Below are 24,741 nucleotides of genomic sequence, written 5' to 3' on the forward strand. Positions count from 1 at the left end.
GCCCCATTAGAACCCTTCCCCACCCCCCTCCCCTGGGTCCCAAGGGGGGCACCCCTGATTCTGCCATGAACAAACTTGAAACTACAGTCATCAATGTACTAACTCATAGTATTAACTTCGCTCTATCACTTCTGGTTCTAGAGAAGAAGATTTTTACAGATTCCTTAATTTTGGGGGGTTTGGGCCCCCCTGGGGGCCCCCTGGGTGGGGCATGGTGCCCATTTTAACAAATTGAGTTCCTAACCCCCTAGGGATGCTACCTGCCAAGTTTGATGAAAATCAGTCATGGGGTTTTCAAGAAGAAGATGAAAATGTAAAAAGTTTACGCACGACGCACGACGGACGACGGACGACGCACGACGGACGACGGACGACGCACGACGCACGACGCACGACGCACGACGCACGACGGACGCCGGACGAAGGGCGATCGCAATAGCTCACTTGAGCCTTTGGCTCAGGTGAGCTAAAAACCAAATAAACAAACAAACAAACAAACAGCCATCCTGAAGAGCAAAATAGAATTCTAACTTCGTACCTGAGAGGCAGCAATAAGCTATGTACTATTACAGGGCTGTCAACTCTCACGCATTGATCGTGAGACTCACTCATTTTGGTCCTTTCTCACTCTAAAACTTTATTTCATTTGCATGCATTTCTATTGATCTCACTCATTTTGACTCCTAAATTATAGCATCAGCCTATGGGAGTCTCACTCTCAACTAGTTTCCAGTGTTGGCAGCCCTGCTATTACAGGGACAACATTATTGTTATTGCAGCCATATTGAACACACTGTGTTACTTCATGCAAACAAGTCAATGAGACAAAACACACATTTGTTGTTTATAGCTATTGAAAATACCTGTATGTGCATTACCTGATTTGGAGGCTGGTGTGGTAAGATACATCAGTGTGGTAATGGCAGATAGTACCGTCTCTTCATTAGGGCTGCAAGAACACATTTGATAGAAAACAGTGCCATTGGGTTCTACACAAGTGAATCATCTCAATGTCCTTGAAAATATTCTGAATGCAATCATGTGCATAGTAATGATTCCTCATGTTGATCTTATCAGGAAAATACAACCACTACATCCTAATAACAAAATTATCTATAACAAGACATATTTTTGAAAACAACAACAACAGCAGCAGCAGGTAGGCCTAAACTTAGAATTGGATATCGTTGCTGGGGTGACAAGACCTTGTATCTGCAATTTTGGTGAAAATGACTGTTTTGGATTAATGGTCAAATGATGGGTTAAGTGATGTCCTGTCCAAATCCCAGTTGTCTTACTCTAAAAATGAAGCCACCACAGCCTGTCAAAGGAAAGACCATCCCATTCGCCACAGTGCTTTGGCCGCCATGTTTTTTGGCTCTCCTGAACATTTGACATTTTGTAGATACGAGGTCTTGTCGCCCCAGCGACGATATACTTCATGTGTGTGTGTCTTCATTTGGTTCTGAACATTATGCAGCCACTTTGAAATGTTCCCTCAATAAGACATTGTTTCCTTCTTCATAATTTCAGTCAAACCAATATCTTTATAAAACAACATAATGTATACAATAATCTCTGAGTGAAACTTCTAACAACTCTGGATGCTTCCTCGATTGAAGCAAATTATTCTTCTACAAGTTTAAATGGTCTACACCACAGGGCTTCCTAAATGCATACCAGGTACTGTTTGTCTATCTCAAGTACGGCTAACTGTAAAATCAACAAGTAAAAAAAAAAGATTACAAAAAAATCAAATAAACACCCTTCCTCCCCCCCCCCCCAACACACACACACACACACACACACAAACTCAAGCTCTGTTGGTTTCTAAAAATCTATAATAGCCTCCACGTTTTTGTTTTTGTTTTTTTAAAGATTAGTAAGTAATCACATACCCCAGTACTATGTTGAAATTCACAGAGTAATATCGGATGAAGCTGAATTTGGTCAAAGTAATCTACGATTGCAGAGTCCACAAGTAATTGTTATATAAGATTGTAAGGTGTGAATTTTAATTTGCACATAGTTCAGCAAGCTTGAGCTAAAATCCATACTGAATATCAAACTCGGCAGCAATCACATTTCGGGTGTCACCAACATCATTGTATATGTAAGTCACGTCTTACCGTAACAGCTTCATTTCATAATCTTACCTTGACAGGCAATCTTTCACCAGTGACACCCCATCATTCTGCAGTATTAAAGCCTTGTTCTCCTTATCTACAGGAAAGAGGGCATGGTAAAAATGTTGGCAGAAAACATAGACTGTAAAAACATGTTTTTATGATTGGGTACCGGTAATTAATTTTCCATGTTTTGTCATGTACAATGAATATCACTAGTTTTAATTATATGATGACATATGGAAAAAAGTACAGAAAAAAAAAACAGTATTTGAATGTTCATGATTTTGTGCTGGTATCACAATGTGCACACTGCATGATATTTTCCATTATCTACACTAGAAAGAAAGTCCACTTTAACAATAGCAATGGTAACATCTACTTACATTGTGTACTAGATGGCCTGTAGGAACTGCTCAAAATGCTGCCACCACAATATGAAATACATGGGTATAGTGCATCCTTTTAAATCTAAAATACCTATTCTTCATGTCATTGTAAGTATACCGGTGCTATAAATCCTAGCTGGTGGAACAGTTACAAGTTAATAAAAGTGACTTTTATTTCAACCAATATATGTGGATACTAGAGTTCAGATTCAGTTCTTCATAACTTTTGTTTGCTACTCCATATTGCGAGGAACTTCTGTCAGATACTGTACCACAAGACAGACACTGTCATAAATCAACTTCTAAAAAGATCATTGGTATCTACAAAGTGAACTATGGCTTTCATACTGGATGAAACATCATTCTAAAACACATCCCCATATGTTGGCTGCAGACTAGAATATAACACAACCTGCTGATGATAATTCAGGCACTACAAAATTCAAACAAAGCACTGCTCATAATATGTGGAACATTTTTGTCAGGCAGAAATGGATATAGAACAATGACATATTATTTCTATTCTACTTTAGTTTGGCTTGGCTATATTGTGTCTATTGATGTCATACAAACGCGTCATCTAGGCTCCCTACCCTGCACACAGCTTGCTACCTTTACAGATGCAATTTAAAAAAAAAAGAAAGATATTTATCTTTTTTTTTTAATTGCATCTGTAAAGGTAACAAGCTGTGTGCAGGGTAGGGAAAATTGGCAAAATCTGGGAAATCGAAAGAAGTGCTCACCCAGAGCAAGGTTGCAGAGTCCTCCAATGCCAAACTCTACCAGTCTCTCATTGGGCTCTGTCAATGTGTCTGAAAAAAAAAAAAAATTATATACATATTAATACCTAGAATGCAAAATTACACATAATGTAACAAATATTATCAATGTTCCCTTCAAGATAGGACAAAGCTGGCACCATCATATTCTTCTTCTTTTTTAAAGCATAGGCCACACATCAGGTCATTCAAAGAAATTTGGGATATCACTTTGTTTGAAATCAAAATAAAACAATACCACCACAAGGATAAATGTTGCAATGCTGATCAACATTTTTCAGATGCCTGTGGAGTACTGTGCAAATTATGTCCAACAGCAATGTAATTTTCAGTGACAATCATAAAGAGGTATAAGCACTTATACTGTAGAAATACGTTACAAAGTGCAACTTACCAAGGAATAGATCAATGACATTCAACTGTCGCAAGTAGTCATAGTTGATCGGATCATACGCAAAGTTAGAAAGGTTGGCCAAGACCTGCTCCCTGCATTCTGAAAAGTGAACAGCCATTGAAATCACTGCACATGGAAAGTACTTTTGATGAAAACAATGAAATTCTACATATGAAATTTGCAAGGTTGCAACTGCTGAGCAATAGTTTTAACAAACATGTCGGAAAAAAGGAACCGCAGTAGAGAGACAAATTGAAGAAAATGCACACCTCAACCTTCACCCATCAGCTTAATCTCTTGCTTTAACAAAATTATGTATTTCCCATTCTAGATCTATCACAAAATTGGAAATCTTTTACTGAGTACTAACTACTAATAACTATGGAGACAAAATTGCATGATACAACTGGAGTGTAGAAAAGGTTAAGTATCAAATAAATTATTATCATCAATATCAACTGGTACTTGTTCTATAGCTTTTCCGTTCCTTCTGTCCAGCATCCTAGACAAGAACTTATCATAGGTCTGTCAAATGCCATTGCATTGGAAGTACCGGTATCAAAGACTGACATGACAGAATTATATTGAACAGCACCCATTTATTACCAGCACCTAGTCGGACATTGCAGAAATTTGTATGCAATTACATACCTACAGGCTACAGCCCTGAGTGAGCAACATGCGCATGGAACCCCACACTTTACATGCCCACGTCCCAGGGCAGGCCAGTGCAATACAATACCCATAGGAAAGAACAATCTAGCATTTTAGTAGCAAGTAAGCCCCTGCCCTGGAGACATAGATGCCAAGTTCAAAATATTTTTATGAGTGAGATTTTCATGACTCAGCATCTCGGCGCGCGCGCATATGCATGAGCGAGGGAGCGAAGCGACTGAGCGAGGGGAGGGGATTGGGAGGGGGTATCCGCCCTCCCATGGTAGGGAGCTTTTTCAATCTTTAGCTCTTAATGGTGCAAGCTGGTGCATACTTAAGTGACTATTTTTTACTTATTTTGAAAGACAAAAGGGAAATATGCCTTCAATTGCAACTCTCACTTTAATCCTTTAAGCTATGCTCCCAATGCGTGAGTAAAAATGGGTGTCATGCGTGAGATCGTGAGACAGACCCTAAATGCTTGAGTCTCACTCACAATGCGTGAGACTTGGTAGCTCTGTGGAGTTCGATGAGGCGGGGTAATCCTCATGACATTATTCCTCTCACTCCCGGCCTCACCACTTGATAATCTCATCACGCCAACATAACAACATTTGAGCATTGTATTGCCATTGTTGTGGAGTGTGTTGACCGGAACAACATTTCAATAGTGACGTGTGGAGATGGAGCCATGACCACATGGTAAACTATGATTGACACGTTACGAATGGTTTACACATCTTCAATGCGATCTTTGATGGAATCACATGTCAAACTAACTATACACAGCCCAGTGGCAGTGCACAGCGTCTGGTCGGGCTAATGTCAAACTCTCCGCACCATACATCACTCGAATTTACATCTTACATACCAGCTGCTTACCTTCACTTTCAGTTTGCTGAAACTCAGTTACTAACGCTTGTAAATACTGCAGTCTTCCTACACCTTCCGATGGTGTTCGGTTTTCTAATCTCTCTCTCGAACTAAACATGACATCACTTTATCTAACCACAAAAATCCTCAGAAAAGGTTTACTCATCCACTATTACCAGACAATAACATACTAAAACATACGGTAAATCTTGCAAGCAACACTGACATGGCAACGGCATAGCACAGTACTGAGTGATAGTGATACCAAGATCTTTGGTACTGTAGTAATTTAATAGTACTGCACGCGCACGCAGGTACACTGTACTAGTAGTTGAAGAAGTTCCAGTGTAGAGTCTAGCTTGTGTTGTGTGCATGTGATCTATCTGGCAACGGTGTTTCCCCGCTCCCTATTCATCACGTGGATACTGCTAGATCGCGCGTACGAAATGTTGATCAACATAAGTGCACGTGCTCCGCGCGCACAGGGCCATGGCCACAAAATTGCCAAATTTAATATGTTCACTATGATCATATTTTAGATATATTTTATTCCAATAAAGTACAATTTTCAACAATAGTGTACTTAAAATTAAATTTTAATAATATATCTTATTATTTTTATTTAGAAAATAGTTTTATCAACATGATTTTTAAATAAATGCTTATGCTTGAACGACATTATAAAATTGGCAGTTGTTTATGTTTACACTGTTAGCGCGAGGTGCGCACTCAACTCTCTGTAATAAATGTATGGGTGATCGTGAGCATAGCACTCCTCGAAACCAAGCTCACCCTGGGAAACATCGGTAAACTAATCTACGAAATAACGCCAGGATGTCAAATCCTCAAGTCAAAATCGGACATTATGTCATCGGAGAGACTATTGGAATGGGTACTTTTGGAAAAGTGAAAAGTAAGTGACCGTCAAAAGACGTTCATGAGGCAGCTCTTATCACTTCATTCGGGCATTGGCCTGCTTGTGGGTATGATAGTTTACGCGTAGAAGAGGTGTGTGTCGTATTGGTAACGTTAGTGGTGGTGGGAGTGACTGCTGTTCGTCGTTGAGATGTCACTACCGCTAAGCCATGTCGCCTGGCGCCTGCCAGCCAGGATCAGCCATGCCAGCCATGCCAGGCGGACTCCCTCAGCAAATCTGCTGGAATATCATATAATTCATAGATTCTAGTGACAATGATGCACTATACAGGTCTTGTATAGGCTATTTGCATTAAAGTTGGAAAGACCGAAGAAGATCACACAGCGGGTGATCTTTCTTCAAATCCAATTGTCTTTTGACTCTTCACAGTCTTTTCATAAAATCCACAAAATGTTTTGGTATCCCGTTTGATAAGGCGTTTAGATTTATATGGATGGCCCGACACACCCACTCCATACCTACCTCAGCTTCAAGGTAGTATTTGCCTTTGTGTTCCAAGGTCCACTCAATATTGTTTCAGGTATTCCTTCCTTTGCTTTGTTCATAACCTAAATGAAATTTAACGATCAATTCATATTTTCAATAACAATAAATGTCACTGGATCACAAGAGTCTAGTGTTAATTTGAATTAAAATTAGTTTTCTCTTAGTGAATTAATCTTCCTCAACTGATCTACTTGCATAGCTTTGCATGCAGGCACCCATTTTACTTGTTGTTTTTTATTCCCCTCTCCTGATTTCCTGTCATTACATTAGAACTAGAGCTACATGCCCCATTCTTTTTTTTTTTTTTTTTTTTTTGCTTTTTGCTTTCTCTTCCTACTTCCCAACTTATTCACAATTAATTTCTGTTTCTCATTTGACTGGTGCTATGTACGTAGAGCAGTGGGCAGATCATTTGTAAGAGCCACAAAGAGTTAGATTCTATTATTCAAGTCTTAGAATTTTAGACTTTCAATGTTTTCTTGTGCCATGTGCACAGTCTCCTTTTTTCTTTTTCTTTTTTACATTTGGTTATTTCACATGCCCATGTATGTTCTTTATTGAATTCAACTTATTTTCAGCCAGTGGGGCCTAATTTCTGTGTACAAAATGTATATTATTATACACATAGATAGATGAATGAAGGAAATGAATTGGAATTGAATGCTGGAAATGATCATATGCTTTCCAGCTGACCTTTTAGGTTCATATTACTTAATTTCTATACATTCTAGGTTTGGGATAAAATGAGTTTCATGTGAATTGTAATCGGGGTCAGGAACACAAGACTAAGGAACATATCCTGTCATTGACTGTTTCCTAAAATCTTTAAATATTTTGGCATTTTTGTGAGTAAGTCATCAAAGTTTGGTCATGATGCCAGGTATCATGTAATCTCCATCAGTGGACAGCTACAATGTAGTTCATCTCATTTATTTAGTCAGGATTCAAATAACCACTAAGAACATTAAGTGGCAGTTTGAAATCAGCCTTAGCAAATGATGATTTAGTTGATACTTTAATACATAAAGTCATAGGACATAAATTTGTATTTATTTATCTGTTTTGCATGCTGACTCGGAAACAAATTTGTATGATTTGGATATACAGCTAATGTATATTTTTGATTCACAAGCAGTGGTTCATGTGATCATACAATGTATATAAAATATGATGTTATCCAGATACCCTAAATATTCTCACTCCAAAGGATTGGTTTAGATGAATGTGACAATTCAGCTCTCCTGTTTGAAACTTTTTTTTCTTTAATAAGAACAGGAAAAATATACATCTGACTGAGATTCATCAATTTCCAAAGGAGTGGAAGTTTATAAGATGTAAAGGATTAACATCAATTAATTTTCATTTAATCACAGAAGATTTCCTGACCAGTAATAGACCAGTTTACAAACATATTTTAATCATTTTCATACCTCTGCAAAAAAGGCTTTCCCTGAGAACTTGGAAAGCAGTAGATGACAGGTTCAAATCCCACTGGTTTCTTCATCTGACATGTTTGTTGAAATAATATTACAGATCAGCAGCTTCAATCTCACAAATTTAATTTGTAGAGGGAGACAAAATTGCAGAAAACTCATACCTCAACCTAAAAGCGTGCCAGATGCTTTCTTGCTAGGCTTGCCCAACATAGCAAAAACTAATGCCTGCAAAGAGTGTTCCACTTACTGGAATGCATTGAGTATGCCATTACAATTATGTGTGCAAGATATGTTGATTGAGTAGCTCGCTACTGGTAGGTCCTTTGAGGAAAATATTCTGCAAAGATTCTGTAAACCTTTCCAAGTGTAACCATAAGGATAAATGTTGGGGCTTTAAATCGTGATGAAATCTGAAAATGTAACATTTACATCATCTGTGGGGATTTTACAGTGGGAGAGCACCAGCTGACCCAACACAAAGTTGCCATCAAGATCCTCAACCGACAGAAGATCAAAAATCTTGATGTTGTCAGCAAGATTCGGAGGGAGATCCAGAACATGAAACTCTTCAGACACCCGCATATCATCAAACTGTAAGTACAGTATACATGTAGCTGTAGATGAGCATAATTCATTTACTAGTATTCTTGGTCTCTGACTTTATCAGAGGACACATTATGTATTTTTGGACAGTTTGACTGTACAAATAAGTGATATTTGATAAAGTACTGTATGTTGCAGTGCTTAGCAGAACCAACAGATTATGACCTTATGAAATAAAGATATTTTTGTCATTATTAAAAGATGTTGGACTCAGCTTTTACAGGACACATACGTTGTCCAAATCCTGTTTTCCTAACCTGCTGAATGAAAAGTTAAGGAATCCAAACTCTTTGAGCATAATTGAGGACTCTGAAGACAATGGTCATGCACTGACTCATCACTCCTTTTATTTTGCATCTCCCATAGGATAGAGGGGGATTAAAATCTCCCAATACCAGGGTCCCGTTGCATAAAACTTTTTTAGCAACCTTAAAAAATTCAGGTTGGGATTTACCCAACCTGAATTTTTTAAGGTTGCTAACCTAAGAACGTAAAATCTGTTGCATAAAAACTCTGGTTGGGAGCTTCCAACCGGAATTTTGTGATTTCAACCGGAAAAAAATCTGGTTGGAGTTTTATGCAACGGGCCCTGCCCTAAAGGGTTATCAGAATCATGAACCCTTGAATACTTTGTGAAAGCACATTCTCTTCATGATTATTTCAAAGTATCAACACGACTACTATTGCTTTTACTGATTTCTGTAGATTCTGTTTCTTTGATTTATCATCACAAATTACTAGATTAATATACATGTGCATATCACATATACCGGTACTATACTATGAACTTTTCATGACTGTAGTTTCAACTTACATTATAAACTCGTCATAGTCACAGACAGTATGAAAATATTTTTAAAAGGCCAGGGTATTTGAAGGATGTTTCATCAATTAATATGATAAGATGTGTTACAAAATAAAACAAGAAGAGAATTCAATGGAAATTCATGAAAAAGCTTTCTTTCTGCTAAATGCCATACCGGTACTTAAAGAATAGTGTGACTTTTCATGTTGACACCTGATACCATCTTCAGATTGTAAACTTGTTGATTCCTCCAGATGTTAAAGGTCTGAAATAGTTTGCAACCTCGTTAAAGGCAACTCTCCTTTTATTGACTAAATCCACAATTTGCCTTGTGCACTCCTGACCAAATATTCCACTATCTACTCTGACTGTGCTACGAGTGTCATGATGACGGAGTTTGCTTGATATGGCACGAACAGTCCGACCTCTGTTAGCCAGCCATGTCGGGACCGATGCCCATCTGGATAAGCGATTTGGCCGGATATGGGAGAAAAAATATCGTATTTCAGGCTTACCGACCCAGTAGTAGCTACGTAGGTATTGTACGCTGCAACAGATTTGTAATTTATGCTTGTCTACTTAAAATCATAGTCATGAAATTGAAACATCTTACTGTACAATTCATCACATGTCTCTGTAGGGAATATCATAGGTAGTAAATTCCGTAAGTTTTGTAGGAGATTAAATTGTGTTTGGAGTCACTTTTTTTTTCTGGCTTTCACTGCATAGAGGCATCAGGGATATTAGAGAAGTCGGGATAAGAGAGGGCCTGATAATAGTGGTCAGACTGTAGCGCCTATGTTCAATAAAAAAAATGCTGTATGATTTCGTCATAGATACCAAGTCATCAGTACTCCGACAGATATCTTCATGGTGATGGAATATGTGGCCGGCGGAGAACTCTTTGATTACATCGTCAAGCATGGCAAGGTACGCTTCAGTCACTCATTCATCTCCACTGTGCTGATACAAGGGTGCATCCACAGTTCCCAAATTGTTATGCAGTAAAGAAAGAATGCACATTCAAAGTGTATCTCATAAAGCACTTACATGTACATAACAGACCTCGTCAAAACACTGTGTACATACCTCTGTTTTGTCTGGATTTGTCTAGATTTATTAAGGGTTGCAGTTGGTTGCCAGAAGCAAAATGATATCCACTTTGTCCCGGCGAGTCTGCATGTGTTCATCATTTACTAACTTGTCAGGAGTTTTGTTTGTGTGTTTTGTTTATTCAAGTAACATCAGTTTATGTACCTTTATAAGTACCATTATATTTACATGTAACTATGAGATTTGCTGCATTTGCTTAGATAATGATTCAGGATAATGTTTCATAACACAAACTGCACATACTGTAAATTACAACTACATGTACTGTATGTCTCTTTAACAGATAGTCTGCAGCTGTGATGGTTTTTTGGGGGTGTTTTTTTTGTGTGTTTTTTTTTTTTTTTTCATGCGGAGGACACCTAATCACTAAAGATATTAAGTGTGTAATGATATGCTGTAAGTTCCTGATATGTATTGTTTCATGAGTCTAAGGCATAATTTTGATGTCCATGTGAAGATTTATGCAATGCCATCCATTTTCTTTTCCCACCATAGCTGAAGGAACATGAAGCACGACGATTCTTCCAGCAGATCATTTCGGGAGTAGACTACTGCCACCGTCACATGATTGTCCATCGAGACCTCAAGCCAGAAAACTTGCTTCTAGATCCAAACCTCCATGTCAAGATTGCAGACTTTGGTATGAAACTCAATAATACAAGATGTATCTTGCGATTTATCATTTCGTGATTGATAGTTACGGATATTTTACTCAGTTATTGATGTGTTTATTGAAAAAAAGAAAATGTGTTGTTGGGTTCACTTTGGTGGATTACTTGGTTTCTGCATGCCTTCATGAACAATGATTAATGTAGTTGTGCATTGTGTATCTGGTGTGTAGCCAGTGCATGATGGATATTAAGCAATTTAGATATCTCTTATTTGATAAAGAATTGTTTTAGTGGCTTTGTGATAGGGAAGCCAGGACAAAATAATCACAAACACCTTTAAGCTGTAATGACCATTAGTGGCACATAAATAGCAGTGTACACATACTGTAGGTGCCCATTGACCTTTTGCAAACACATTTCTCAAGATCTTAATTCATACAGCAATTCATTAGAGTACAAAAAAATTCTTCTCCAACTCTAGGTGTGTTGTTATTGAGAATTTGAGCACTGAATGATTCAGATGACAGTAAGGCATCTGCTCAAACCATCATATCAATGTAGTGAAAGGGATTTATGCCCAGATTTAATACCCTTTGTATGTTTTTTAGGTCTCTCAAACATGATGACGGATGGGGAATTCTTACGGACTAGTTGCGGGTCACCGAACTATGCTGCTCCCGAGGTCATCTCTGGCAAGTGAGTGAGGTCAAACTCATCTGTTACCATGGTAACAGCAACGACAGTCACATTTTTGGTCTTGCCTTGTTTTTGACAATAGCAACAACATATGGGATTGGGCACGTTTCCTTTGTATACCGATATTACTCTTTGTCATCAGTCTCAAAAGTCTTGAACAGGTTTGTATCAATTGTATACTGGTCATGTTGTTCATGAGTTAAAGCTCCTTCATGTAAGGAAACAATCACAAATCAATGCAGTGTTGTTGTCTTGTAATTAATGATAATAGTGGCCTCTTGTAAAGCGCTGAAGTCCATCAAAAATCACGCCTATGGCGCTGTAACATAACCAGCGCCATGACAGTGCTATAACATAATTGTGTATGTGTGCGTGTGTGTCTGTGTCTGTGTGTGCCAGATGTATGTAGGTCTGGAATTAACTATGTCGTTAGACCTAATATACATCCTGTACCTTGTTCATATGTATATTGGATGGTGTCATAGTCTCAAGTTGTGATAGAATGTTGACTGCAGGAGGAGAAGCAGTTTATTTTTGTTTCTTGACAAATCACAGATCACTTTCTGTTTCCGTATACAGTGTCTTTTTTATTTATTTTTTATTCATTTTTTTTTTTTTTCAGACTATATGCAGGACCAGAAGTTGATATCTGGAGCTGTGGAGTAATCCTGTACGCCTTGCTCTGTGGGACGCTCCCATTTGACGATGAGCATGTTCCAACTCTCTTCAGAAAGATCAAAGGTAGAACAATCAAAAGGTCTAGAATACCAGACAGTGTGATTTACTGTGTTTGCCATATATGTTTCGCGAGGTTTTTATTTTCATGAATTTTGTGAGCCAGGTGCTATTTGCAAATTTAACAACATGTGAACATATGAACTCTGATCCCCACATTGGTGCGATGTACACACATCCATTTCTCTGTCTATTACTGTACTCTGTGATTGCGAGTTTAACCACTCACGACATTGTTTGGGAAGTCCTGATTCAGGAAAAAGTGCACTTGCTATATATATGGTGTATACAGTAATATGTAAAGACATGTCTAGTAGACTTGCTGAATAACACCAGTACAGCACCCTCACTAATATGTGAAATTGTGTTTGTTTGTTTGTTTTGTTTAGGTAATATGCACTGAGTCCTTGCCTTCAAAGTTATAATTTCATGTGAACACGATGTTCACAGATTTGTATGTAAGCCCAATCTCAACTAAATTGACCGAGATTGCTGATTCTATGTCCCTACAGGACATCATTTTAAACAGCATACTCATACTCTTGTCTATTATAACTTATTTCAATACCAACTTTGCTCTAACTACTACTGACCTGTTACCTTAGCATCTCTGAATCATTTGGAATGATATCTTCTTCTTTACCGTACTGGTTGTGATAGATTTTCTCAGAGTATATTGCTGCATTTGATTGGTTTTTGCTGCAGGTGGACATTTTGTGATACCAGACCACATTGAGAAGTCTCAAGTGAAGAGTCTCATCCAACACATGTTACAGGTAGACCCACTCAAGAGAGCAACCATTAAAGAAGTCAGGTGGGTTACTCATGCATTTTTTTTTTCTCCTCACTGTAAAAAGTTACAGGCATTTCCCACAAAAGTGACTCTTAGCTGAGGAATGTTGCCAGTAATACATGTTTACTGTTTCTTCTTGAATTTTGCTGGTAATGTGTTGTAGAATGTTGGCAATAGAGTCTATAGTGTCCTATAGACTGTTGTCCATGATATATTTGTAGTCCTTGTACAATGTAGGCTGATTATGTTGTACATGTCAATTACTACATGTAGAATGCATATTATATATCTTGCTGGTGAAAGCCTATTGAAATCTGTCTCATGTCACTTGAAACAGAACTTATTTATAAGTGCCTTGCTTCAGTAGCTTCATGTCAGTTTGTAAGTCATGCACCTTCTGACAGAGGCTTGTGATAAAATATGAGATGCCCTTTTTTTTCATATATGGAAGCAAATTCTGTTTGTTTGTTTTCCATTAAAAATATCAACATATTCCATACAGAAGAAAAATGTTTTGCATATAAAGGTCATGAAAAAAAAAAAAAACGTATGGAAGGTTGCCCATTTTCATTAGTGACAAGGATTGTCACTTCTGGTCTTCATGGGGCCCTGTTTATAAGAATTTCACACTATCAGGGACTGATTACAGTAGAATAAATGCTGTGGATGCTGAATGCTGGTTACATAGTATTGCATCATGATGATGAACACGACACACACTTTTGAAGAAGAACAGGAGAAAAATCAAGAGAGTTAGAATATAAGAGATCATAGTATTAAATGTCACTTTAATTTCCAATTCAGTCTGGCTTGGGTCCAGTGACATAATAATGCGAGGTATGGTGCAGACTTGTGTGTTACGTATAGCACTGTACATTGTGTTATGGTATGAAATCACAAAACACTGCTCATGTCCAGTCACATCAACCCATTTAGAACCACCATCTCCAAGTAACGGTGTTCATTGACCTTGAAATTCTATGGGCCTTTATTTTGGTTGCAGGGACCACGAGTGGTTTAAAGTGGATCTTCCCGGGTACCTGTTCCCCCAGAACGACTTTGACGACTCCATCGTCGATGTGGAAGCAGTCAAGGAAATCTGTGATGTAAGCCTTCAAATGATTTAATATCTAACATTTTTTAAAGCAAAATTTACTGCAATTTACTGGAGAAGTAAATCTCATATGTGGTATGCTGATTTTTATCCTAAAGTACATGTATTTGTGAAAATATGTTATTTACCATATGACTTGAAAAAAAAAGAAAGAACACATTTTTCTGTGAGATTACACAACGACATGTGCCTAGCAAAAGAGATTCTTTGCAGTTTGAAAGGAGTTCGTTGGACAACACGGTTCAACTGTTGAAAAACTTTCTTAATTTGTTTTGTATTGTATATGATAGGCAGCAGTAACATATGCATTCAATTCAGCAGACATGATAGTAATCTAGGCTTTTTGTAGTTGATTTTCATTTACAATTGTCTTGTGGAATTAAATGGGCTCTAACCTATGGAAATGAAAACCATATTCTACCACTTCCTTAATGAGGTGACAATTTTGTTATCATGACAATTTAACCCTAGATGCATTAGAAATTAATTTTTGTGGTTGCTACCAGAAGAAATTTCATCAACATGTGACATTTGACCTTTGACACTTGCCCACAGAAATTCAACGTGAAAGAAACTGAGGTTCAGAATGCTCTGCTGTGTGGAGACCCTCACGATCAGCTTCGTATCGCATATTACCTCATCATAGACAACAAGAGGATTATGGATGAAGGTAAGCATTCAAATGTGTACTGTATACGCCAAATTTTTCGCGAAGTTTTTATTTTCGCACATTTCGCGAGTCAGCTGCTATTCGCAAAATTAATAACATGCGAAAATATTGACTCTGATTCTGATATGAATGTGACGTACGCATACAAATTTCTCCGTTCAGTACAGGACTCCACGCTCGCGAATTTAACCACTCGCGAAATCGTCGGGAAGTCTCGATTCGCAAAAATTTAGACCCACAAAATATATGGCATATGCAGTATTTGTGTTGAACGGACTAGCTGTACAGAGAAAAGAGAGACCGGTTTATGTCAAAAGTAAAATTTTGATAAGCATTATAAGTTATGATGAGAATGATGATGATTAGTATGGTATAGTCATCATTGCGATTATTATTAGTTTTACATGAAACGTCATCTTCATTGTTATATCGAGAGAATAGGTGCTGAAGGATTGTGCAAGGAATGTTACAACAGGACAAGTTCACCTTCATAGACATGTGGGTTAAGTGAATGCAGCAATATTAGTAGAACACATCAGTGAGAGTTTGAGGAAAACCGAACAATCCGTTCAAAAGTTATCAATTTTTGAAGTTTCTGCTCAGTCACGACTGGATGAGAAGACTACAGTGCACTCCCGTTACAACGAACACGGTTATAACGAAATTTCGTTATAACGAAGTAAATCTTCTGGTCCCAAAATTATCACCATATGGTACAAAATTCGCTTATAACGAACACGGTTATAACGAAATTTCCGTTATAACGAAGTCTTTTCCGAGCGCCACAGACAAAGAAAAACAAAAGAAATGTACTCCGTTATAACGAAATGCGAATTGCTTTCGAAAATACGTAGCGGAACAAGCATTTATAGCGTCTCTGCATGGGTGAACAATTCACACCACTGTGTGTTCGCTCCTTGTGTCACGCAGTTTCTGAGGGGAACTTGCGTTTATTATTGTAATACAGTTATCCCATCACATTTCACATAGCTTTCCAATGTATGTTGTGTATTCACCAAACATAATATGATATATATACGTGGTTCCTTGTTTTCGTTATATATTGTATTTGTTCGGTTATAACGAAATTTCGTTATATCGAAAGAAAACTGCCGGTCCCGAGCATTTCGTTATAACGGGAGTGCACTGTACTATAGCTTGTGATGTCACATGTGTACAACGATATAAAGAAAGAATAAAGAAAATTCAACATATTTTTACTTTTCTTGCATAACAAAAGAACACTCCACTTCTCTCTTTCAGAAGATAGGGTGAATAATATTACCCTTAACATACGTCAGTAACAAGTCGAAGAAATGTGCACTTTATTCAAAAGTAAAGTTTTGTGAAATTCTCTTTTTACTTTCCTTATATCATTGTACGCATGTGACCTCATACACTGTAGTAGTCTTCTCATCCAGCAGTGACTGTGCAGACGCATACTTAAAAAAGTTCATTACTTTTGAATGGATTGTCCGATTTTCCCCAAACTTTCACTGATGTGTTCTACTAATATTTTTGCCATGTATATGAAGGTGGACTTGACCTTTAAGACAAGATGTATATTTGTGTCATTTCTATGCATTACTGTAAAAGTGGAAATTTTCACAGTGTTGAAATTTTCACACGTTTCGTGCAACCAGAACCTAGCGCGAAAATAAAATTATGCGAATATTTTTGCATGCCATATGATCCAGTAGTTGATGTCTTGATTCCGCAGAATTAAAAACCCGCGAAACTCTTCTCACCTGGCCAAGCGCAAAAAATTAGTCGCGCGAAAATATCCACTTTTACAGTACCCTTTTTATGTGATATTGAAAGCCTTCAGAAAAGATCAGCACTTGATCATCCATCTCACAAACCTTTGTAATAAAGTATCATATTAAGTGTATATATTTTCCTCTTAATTTTGCCATGACTCATACACACACTCTTTCCCTTTCTCTGTGTCTCTTTCTTTAGCTGCCAAGTCACAAATGAAAGATTTCTATCTAGCCTCTAGCCCACCTCCAAGGGAATCATACCTTGAAGTGCAGGTGAGACAAAGGCAACTTTATTTGATGTCATATGATGACTGGAAATGATAATAGAATTTTGATGAACTAAAGAAGTAGTGATATCATCCATACGCAGTCAAATCTGTGTACATAGACCGCTGGAGGGAAACGTGAGTTTGTGTAGCAGTGGTGTAAAAATGCATATCAAAGCGATGCGATACCAGGAAAATTATTCCCTGTGATGTGACATACATTGTACAAATGGAGCAGCCTTCTGGAAGATTAATGCAAACACTAAAGATTAACACATACAATCACACGTAATGCATTTACATGATATCTTGATGTTTTCTTTGTGCCATATACGTTGTGATTAGAGCATTTAAATTCTTTAATGAGTTAGAGGTCCACTTTTCAGTGCTCATGGCACTTCAAAAATGAAAAGATAGATATATAGAGTATATACATGTTCAAACATGACAACAGAGAAGAAAATGGCAAACAACAAACAAACAAACCATGTAGATGGTTTATAAATGAAAAGTTTCTTTGTGTTATCATTTGAAGTCACAGGAAGGAGGATTTGCACAGCCCAAGGCTCATCCAGAGCGGTTAACAAGTGAGTGATTTGTGTTACTGAATGTAAATTTAATTTAGTTTTTAGTTTTCTTGCTTGATATACTGACCTGTATGTATAATTTTAGAATTTCTGAAGTGTGGTTTGGGGTCCCAGGAAATAAGATACATATTGCAATCTTGTTTTGTTTTATTTTTTTTTTGAAACCATGTTTCCATGATGAACAGCATTACATTTAATGAGGGAAATGTTAGGTATTACAGCAGTGAAAGTTTGATCGTAGTAAAAAAAGAAAACAAATCTCTATAAAAAAAAATATGGCTTTTTTACTGCTGTAATTTAATTGTTTGGGCAAAAAATTAATTTTCATAACTTAAAATCATACGTTTGCACTGAGTTGTAAGGCAGCATTTTTTGAATATCAATCTTTGTTCTAATAATTCTCACTGGTATGTGCATGTCCATCTCTTGTAGCCTTGACAATGAACTCTCTGGAGAACTTCAACAACCAAAGTTCAGAAAGCCAGCGGCGGGTACTGGCCACACCCGTCAAGCGTTCCAAGTGGCACCTGGGCATCCGATCCCAGAGCCGACCCCATGACATCATGGGTGAAGTCTTCAGGGCCATGAAGGCACTCAACTTTGTGAGTTCCTTGAGTTCACATCCCTTCCCCACCATCATTCACAATCCTGTAATATCCAACAGATGGCTTTAGAGTTGGTTTTCTTGCTGTTAGCTCAAGTAGCCTGTGTCCTGTCAAAAACAGGAAAGAAATCAATATCATCATGTCAACAAATGTTGGCTTGAATGCAGTTCTTGTAGCCGTACACACCCAAATATAAGGGCACATGTTTTCCCACTTTGCTCAGACACACCACTATATATAACAGGAATGCCAGTTCGAATGAAAGAGAGGGCCTGAAATACATCTACATGAAGCTATTTTGTACACAAAAGTGCCTGAACTTTGATACTACCAGGGGCCTGAATTCAGGCTTTTGACTGAAAACTGGCATCCCTGCATGCATGGATCAGCTTTTTATTGGCTATCCTCTTTCTATCTGTGTGCACTTTAATGGTTGATTTTAAGTTGGTGTTAGTGCTGGTGTTAGTGCTATCTCAACACTAGCTCCAGCAATAATCCCAGACTTGAAATCAGTTATTGAATAGCAGATTGGCCTAAAAATTATGATTTTGTAGTTCCGGGAGCTACATGTACTCTTTGGCCCGGTGCTGAATGTAGTCTGCAGAACCATGCTACACAATACGTGTTTGCAATTATCATCCTTTTTTCTGTTGGCTAACAACAGTCCCTGGGGATTATCAATTTTGTCATTGCAAGTTTGGTGTTGGTGTATGGCATTGCTATATATGCAGGACCCACAGTCACATCCCTGGATGCACATTGCCCCTAATCACATCAAGTACTGTATTCACCAAATATTTTGTGATGTTTTTATTTTCGCAAATATCGTCAGTCAGGTGCTATTTGCAAAGTTAAAGACACACAAAATAAATTGATTGATCCCGATATGAATGTGACGTGCACATAAACATTTCTCCGTTCTGTACTGTACTCCGTGATCACAAATTTAACCACTTGCGAAAACATCGGGAAGTCCCACTTCTCCAAAATTAGACTCATACAGTACACGTACAGCTGTATAGTCTGTGCTATTGTAATAAACTGTTAGAAATGATTGAAGATTGATTAGGCAACACAGGGTTTCTCAGAAGGTGTGTTTCACAAATATATTGCCCCTGTACAGGAGTGGAAGGTGGTGAATCCATTCTACGTCCGTGTGAGGAAAATCAACCCGGTGACCGGTGCCCAGATCAAGATGGGGCTGCAGCTGTACCAGGTGGACAGCAAGAGCTACCTGCTGGACTTCAAGAGTCTGACCAACCCAAGGGATAGCGGCATCAGTGCAGGTGAGAACAAAGAGGGCATTTGTTTTCTTTCTGGTTTATTTTGAGGTTCAAGGGTACAAGGTGCAGAGAGGTTTAAGTGCACACTGAGATACTGTACTGTAGTGCTGCTACTGGACCGAAGATGCAAACACTGTAGGGTACTCTCACTGGCTGACTGTGCCTCCAATTGCCCATGACGTTGAGATAGCTGCAGTGGTTGCTGCAATATTGCAACAAAGTAGTGGCAACAGTTGCAGGGTCTGCCTAATCGTCAGACATGGTCTACAATATTTCTGCAATGTCACATTGACAGAGAAATGGGTTGAAAACTCAAAAGGCTTTTACTAATTTTTTATGGAAATTAAGCTTGATCGGCTTTTATCCTGAGTAACAGATTTTTGTCCCCACCGAACGAGTTCGAGCAGGGGACTATGAAACTGGCTCCGTACGTGTGTGTGTCCATGTGTCTGTCTGTCTGTCCGTGTGTGCGTCCGTGTGTGATCAAAATCTTCAATTTGCTACTTCTCTGTCATTTATGAGCCAATTTTGATTCTGTTTGCTTTATATGATAGCACTACATGGGAGCTTTGAATCTTCTACACAGAATTTCAGTTGTGACCTTTGACCTTGACCTTTGACCTGTATTGTACATTTTGCTACAAAATGCTACTCCTTCGCCATTTCTGACCCAATTTTGATTCCGTTTGCTTTATGTGATGGCACTAGGTGAGGGCTTCAAAACTTATACACAGAATTTTGACCTTTGACTTCTTTGACCTTTAACCTTGATTTTTGACCTGTATTGTACATTTTGCTACAAAATGCTACTCCTTCACCATTTCTAACCCGATTTTGATTCCGTCTGCTTTATGTGATGGCACTAGGTGAGGGCTTCAAAACTTGTACACAGAATTTTGACCTTTGACTTCTTTGACCTTTGACCTTGATTTTTTACCTATATTGTACATTTTGCTACAAAATGCTACTTCCGGCGGGGACATATATTATGCACCATGTAATTTCTACTTTTCCTTGTTCATGTTTGATCCACAGTCATTTTTCTTGCTGTGTTTTGGCAAAGTATTGCTAGGGTTACAATGTGTTTCAAGCCTCTTGAAGTGAAGTAGTTTTAGCCAAGTTTAATATGTGTTTTTGACACTGGTCAGCCAGTGGAATTGTATTGCATGATTATAGCTGCAATTGGGATGTGTTGAAGCAGTTACCTGTTCGTCCATTTCTGTTCATGATTTAGTGCTGTATGAAAAGAGTTACAAGTGTTGCAACTGATTATCAAATTGCCCTTCTTCTACGTAGATAAGCACCGATTATTCAGTGTTGTAGTAGCAGCCATGATATAAATATAATGAGCATACATACTTGGGTTGGGCTTGACCCAACAATCTCCTGATTACAAGACAGCATCGTATTCACTAGACTACCAAGCTTTCGCCCAACAGCCAGTGCTGGTTCTTATCCTTCATAGCAATAGGTACTCTGTATTAAATTCAAATTATTGAATTCTTACGTCGAGTTGTTTTTATTGCTACTGACTGACAAATTGCCCTTTATTGATGTAAGTTGTTGCTCAGTAGCAATAAAAACAACTTGGATGCAAGAATTTATTCATTTAAATATTTGTACACTGCACTCCCATTATAAAGAAGATGGTTATAACCAAATTTCTGTTACAGCAAAGTAAAAATTCATGTCCCAAAATTATCATCTACATTATCTTTATATGCTTTTATTGTTCAGCTACAATAGTGTATAACAAAATTTTGATACCAGGAAAGAAAACTGTCAGTCCCAAGGACTTTGATATAACAGAGGAGTCGTCTGTACTCATTTTTTCTCTTGTTTCTCATTTACGTGTACAGAGGAGAGACTGGATGGAGAGGAGCCCCTCTCCCCTCGATCACCGAACACGCCCACCTTTCCCCAGTCACCCGGCTCACCACGCTGCATGCAGCACTGCACCATGGAGTTCTTTGAGATGTGCGCCAGCCTCATCGCCACCTTGGCCCGCTGAGTCCGAGTGAGAGGGAGGGGGAGAGAGAGAGAGCGAGAAGATGAGAGGGAGTGAGTGAGAGAGATGGAGAGAGAGAGAGAAAAAAACAACAAAGGGATGAAACAGATGACTGTGAAAGATGGAGCATTGTTTGGGTCAATAGACTAACATGACTGCGATGTCCCACTGTAAGATGCTGTGTAGTGAAGTGACTCTTTGACTGCTCAGCGTGTTGCCGTTGTGCAATGATCTCTTGGAGTGATGGGAAAGCACTTTAAGCAGAAGAAGGGGTGTTACCACCAAAGAGTGTTTACACGGTGTTTCACATCTTCTGGTTTTTGAATGCAGATTGCGATGGAAAGACGTGTGATCGACCGTTGATTTTGAATTTCAAGAGCAGAACCTTGTGACATTACCATCCGTGGGGCAATGCCTTGTACTGGTGATAGCACCCCAAACACACACAAGGGCAATGTATTTGTGTAGTGTTGCCCACCCCAAATTCTGTGTAGTGTTACAAGTATGGTGTCAGCTAACCTTGTGTGGCGTGTATTGACACACATACGGTGTAGTGTTGACAGAGTGAAGTTGATGGTGTTGCAGTGTGCAGTGTTATTGCATACCCAACATTTATTGTTAGTGTTTAATAGTGTAATGTGTACACTGTAGCAGTGGTGTGGCCCTTAAATGTGTAAGAACAGCACTTACATTGTACAAGCATGAGACAGTGTAGGACATACATAAAGCTTTTGTTGCTGGTGTTTTTAACACCACGACACACTATAAAGCCCTGTACATTTGTTTGTACTTGTGTAATCCCTGGATCTTCCTTATAGTAGTAAAGCATTTGATGAATAGAATAAGACAGTGATTTAAAAAACATATATAGATATTGAAATATAAAGAGGTAAGCATATAAATAAATGAGAACTATAATCTATTTTTGATGCTTTATTAATGTACTCAATGTTGCTAGGATAAAATACTTTCACAACCTGTAAATATCTATATATAGATTGCCACAAAAATGTATAGTTCAAGATAAAGGGATGCCGATATAAATTTTTGTGTGATGATGTCGATGGTGTAGATGTATAAAGAAAGTACCTTTGCCGAATTAATGATGTCGTTATATATGAGCGGAAACTGATTATGTATATTTGTATTTACTGACTTAAGTACTACAATGTATCCGATCTGAAATGGCCACATGCTCTGTGTTTGTGTGGACATTGTGGATGTTACAGACATGTAACTTTTCACCACTGAATTGAGGAGTATACATTTTGACATTGTGAAATATGAACATGAAGACACTGTCTTTATTCCACATGAGCATTTATTTGTTTGAAGTATCCTGTTAATGCAGCGGATGTAGCTTGCGATGATATACAATTCAGCAAGAAGCAAATATCAGTCACCCTGCTCTTACTAGAAAGAAAAAGAGTGGTATTTGTAGTGTTCAAACAACCTGATGGCCATTAGTTATCAGCCTCTGATAGGGAAGTTTAATCAGCTGTGAACTGCATTTGAAATTCAGAATTTGAGAATAGAGATAGGTTGAGAGTATGTACCATCGCAAATTAATTTGGGTAAATACCCTCAGCCTCAGCAAACTACAATAAGAATAAAGGTGATAAAAACTCTAAGCAGTATTTTATTAGTTTGACTGATTGGTAAGAAGTCCTATTCGTATACATTTTGTCGGAAAGTTAATGTTCCAATACGTGTACAACGTAGCACCTAAGAACTACAACTGGTAAGTATTTATTTTTACATTTTAGAAGTGTTCATTATCCAGAATTGTTGACAATTTGTACATTTGTTTTACCCATTAGGCATCAATACATAGCCATATTGTGGTAATACAAAGAGCTTGTATTTTTGTCTGAAGTGCATTATACCTCTAAATGTGATTGTTGGTCAGTTGCATGCAAATTGAAGATGTACACTGATATATCTCAACCACTACTTGAGCTTGTCAGTCCAAGCAAAACTGTGTTAATGGGTCAACAATATTTTGTCTTATTTAGGCTTTGCTAATGTCCCCCTCTCCCCTCCCCCCCCCCCCCCCCCTTTACTCTCTTATCTGTTACAGGCATAGCAGGCTGTAAAACAGATATTACATGTAAGCTATTATTTGTGGTTCCCTCATTTACTTTTAGAACTCAAGTGATTCAGTCAATAGGATCACAATCTTATGCTCACATATTTTTTTTTTTTAAACGATATGATGCAAAAAGGAATGCAAGTCAAATGTACCTTTCACTGATTCAGTTGTTTTATTTTGTGCAATTTAGTCTGTTCCCTAAATGCAGTCGTTTTACTATGGTTTTATGTTTTCTCCTCATGTTCTGATGGTTATGCTTTTGAAATCATCCAAGTTTTTTCTTGTATTAGGGTACTAGATTCAGAATATTTTAAATCAAAAGATTGTTTAATATAGATGCTTCAGAATGGTGTCTATTTGGGACATGGGGTGTGAAACTAACACATCAGACTCCATATTACACCTTTGCCCAGAAATTACTGGTATATGTACACGGTGTATGTAACGAAGCTACCTTGTTTCAGATTCAGAGAAATGCATATTCGTATATATGCATATTCATAAAAATGCGTGTTCATAACAAGGTCATGTGCCACTCATGGGGTTTGTCAGGACAGTGCTTTTTGCAGTGATTTTATGTGATGTTAATGCTTAGAATATGGAAAATGAAGCTGAGCTGTGTGCATTTCATCATACTTTATGTCACTTGTCTTGTATTCCTTCAGTTTTTGTTTTTTTTCATAACATGGCAAAACTACTACAGATAGTAAGTCCATTGCAAGTGATTCACAGATATCCTGGTTTTGCGTCATTTCTTCTTTTTTTTTCGCAATACATGCGACTCCCATTATGCTAAAGCTCTCAGGACCGGCAGTTTTCTTTTGTTATATTAACATTTTGTGAGACAACAAAGCATACAAAGAGTATATACCTGCATATGATAATTCTGGGACCTGAATATATACTTCCTTGTTATGAGAGTT

At 37.9% G+C, this 24,741-nt stretch overlaps 2 protein-coding genes across 2 annotated transcripts; one reads left to right on the forward strand and one right to left on the reverse strand.

The window, feature by feature from the left end:
• Positions 1-878: 878 nt before the first annotated feature.
• Positions 879-5,333, reverse strand: LOC139714318 (armadillo repeat-containing protein 7-like; the record flags this gene model as incomplete). Its single annotated transcript, XM_071626032.1, has 5 exons — positions 5,225-5,333; positions 3,689-3,787; positions 3,259-3,327; positions 2,157-2,223; positions 879-949 (listed from the first exon to the last, which is right to left on the reverse strand). Coding segments are annotated over exons 1-5 (415 nt in total), but the record flags the coding sequence as incomplete, so codon positions are not given.
• A 653-nt stretch (positions 5,334-5,986) lies between these two features.
• LOC139714327 (5'-AMP-activated protein kinase catalytic subunit alpha-2-like) lies at positions 5,987-23,770 on the forward strand. Its single transcript, XM_071626037.1, has 14 exons — positions 5,987-6,128; positions 8,526-8,667; positions 10,319-10,412; positions 11,091-11,235; positions 11,815-11,902; positions 12,525-12,643; positions 13,343-13,451; positions 14,434-14,536; positions 15,100-15,214; positions 17,177-17,250; positions 17,779-17,830; positions 18,263-18,432; positions 19,559-19,721; positions 21,578-23,770. Exons 1-14 carry the CDS (start codon positions 6,050-6,052, stop codon positions 21,727-21,729), a joined length of 1,605 nt encoding a protein of 534 aa, XP_071482138.1. The 5' UTR covers positions 5,987-6,049; the 3' UTR covers positions 21,730-23,770.
• The last annotated feature ends 971 nt before the right edge of the window (positions 23,771-24,741 follow it).

Source organism: Diadema antillarum, unplaced genomic scaffold, assembly GCF_040938485.1.
Source record: "Diadema antillarum isolate AM-2024a unplaced genomic scaffold, OU_Dant_1.0 seq00002230_RagTag, whole genome shotgun sequence".
Lineage (NCBI taxonomy): Eukaryota > Metazoa > Echinodermata > Echinoidea > Diadematoida > Diadematidae > Diadema > Diadema antillarum.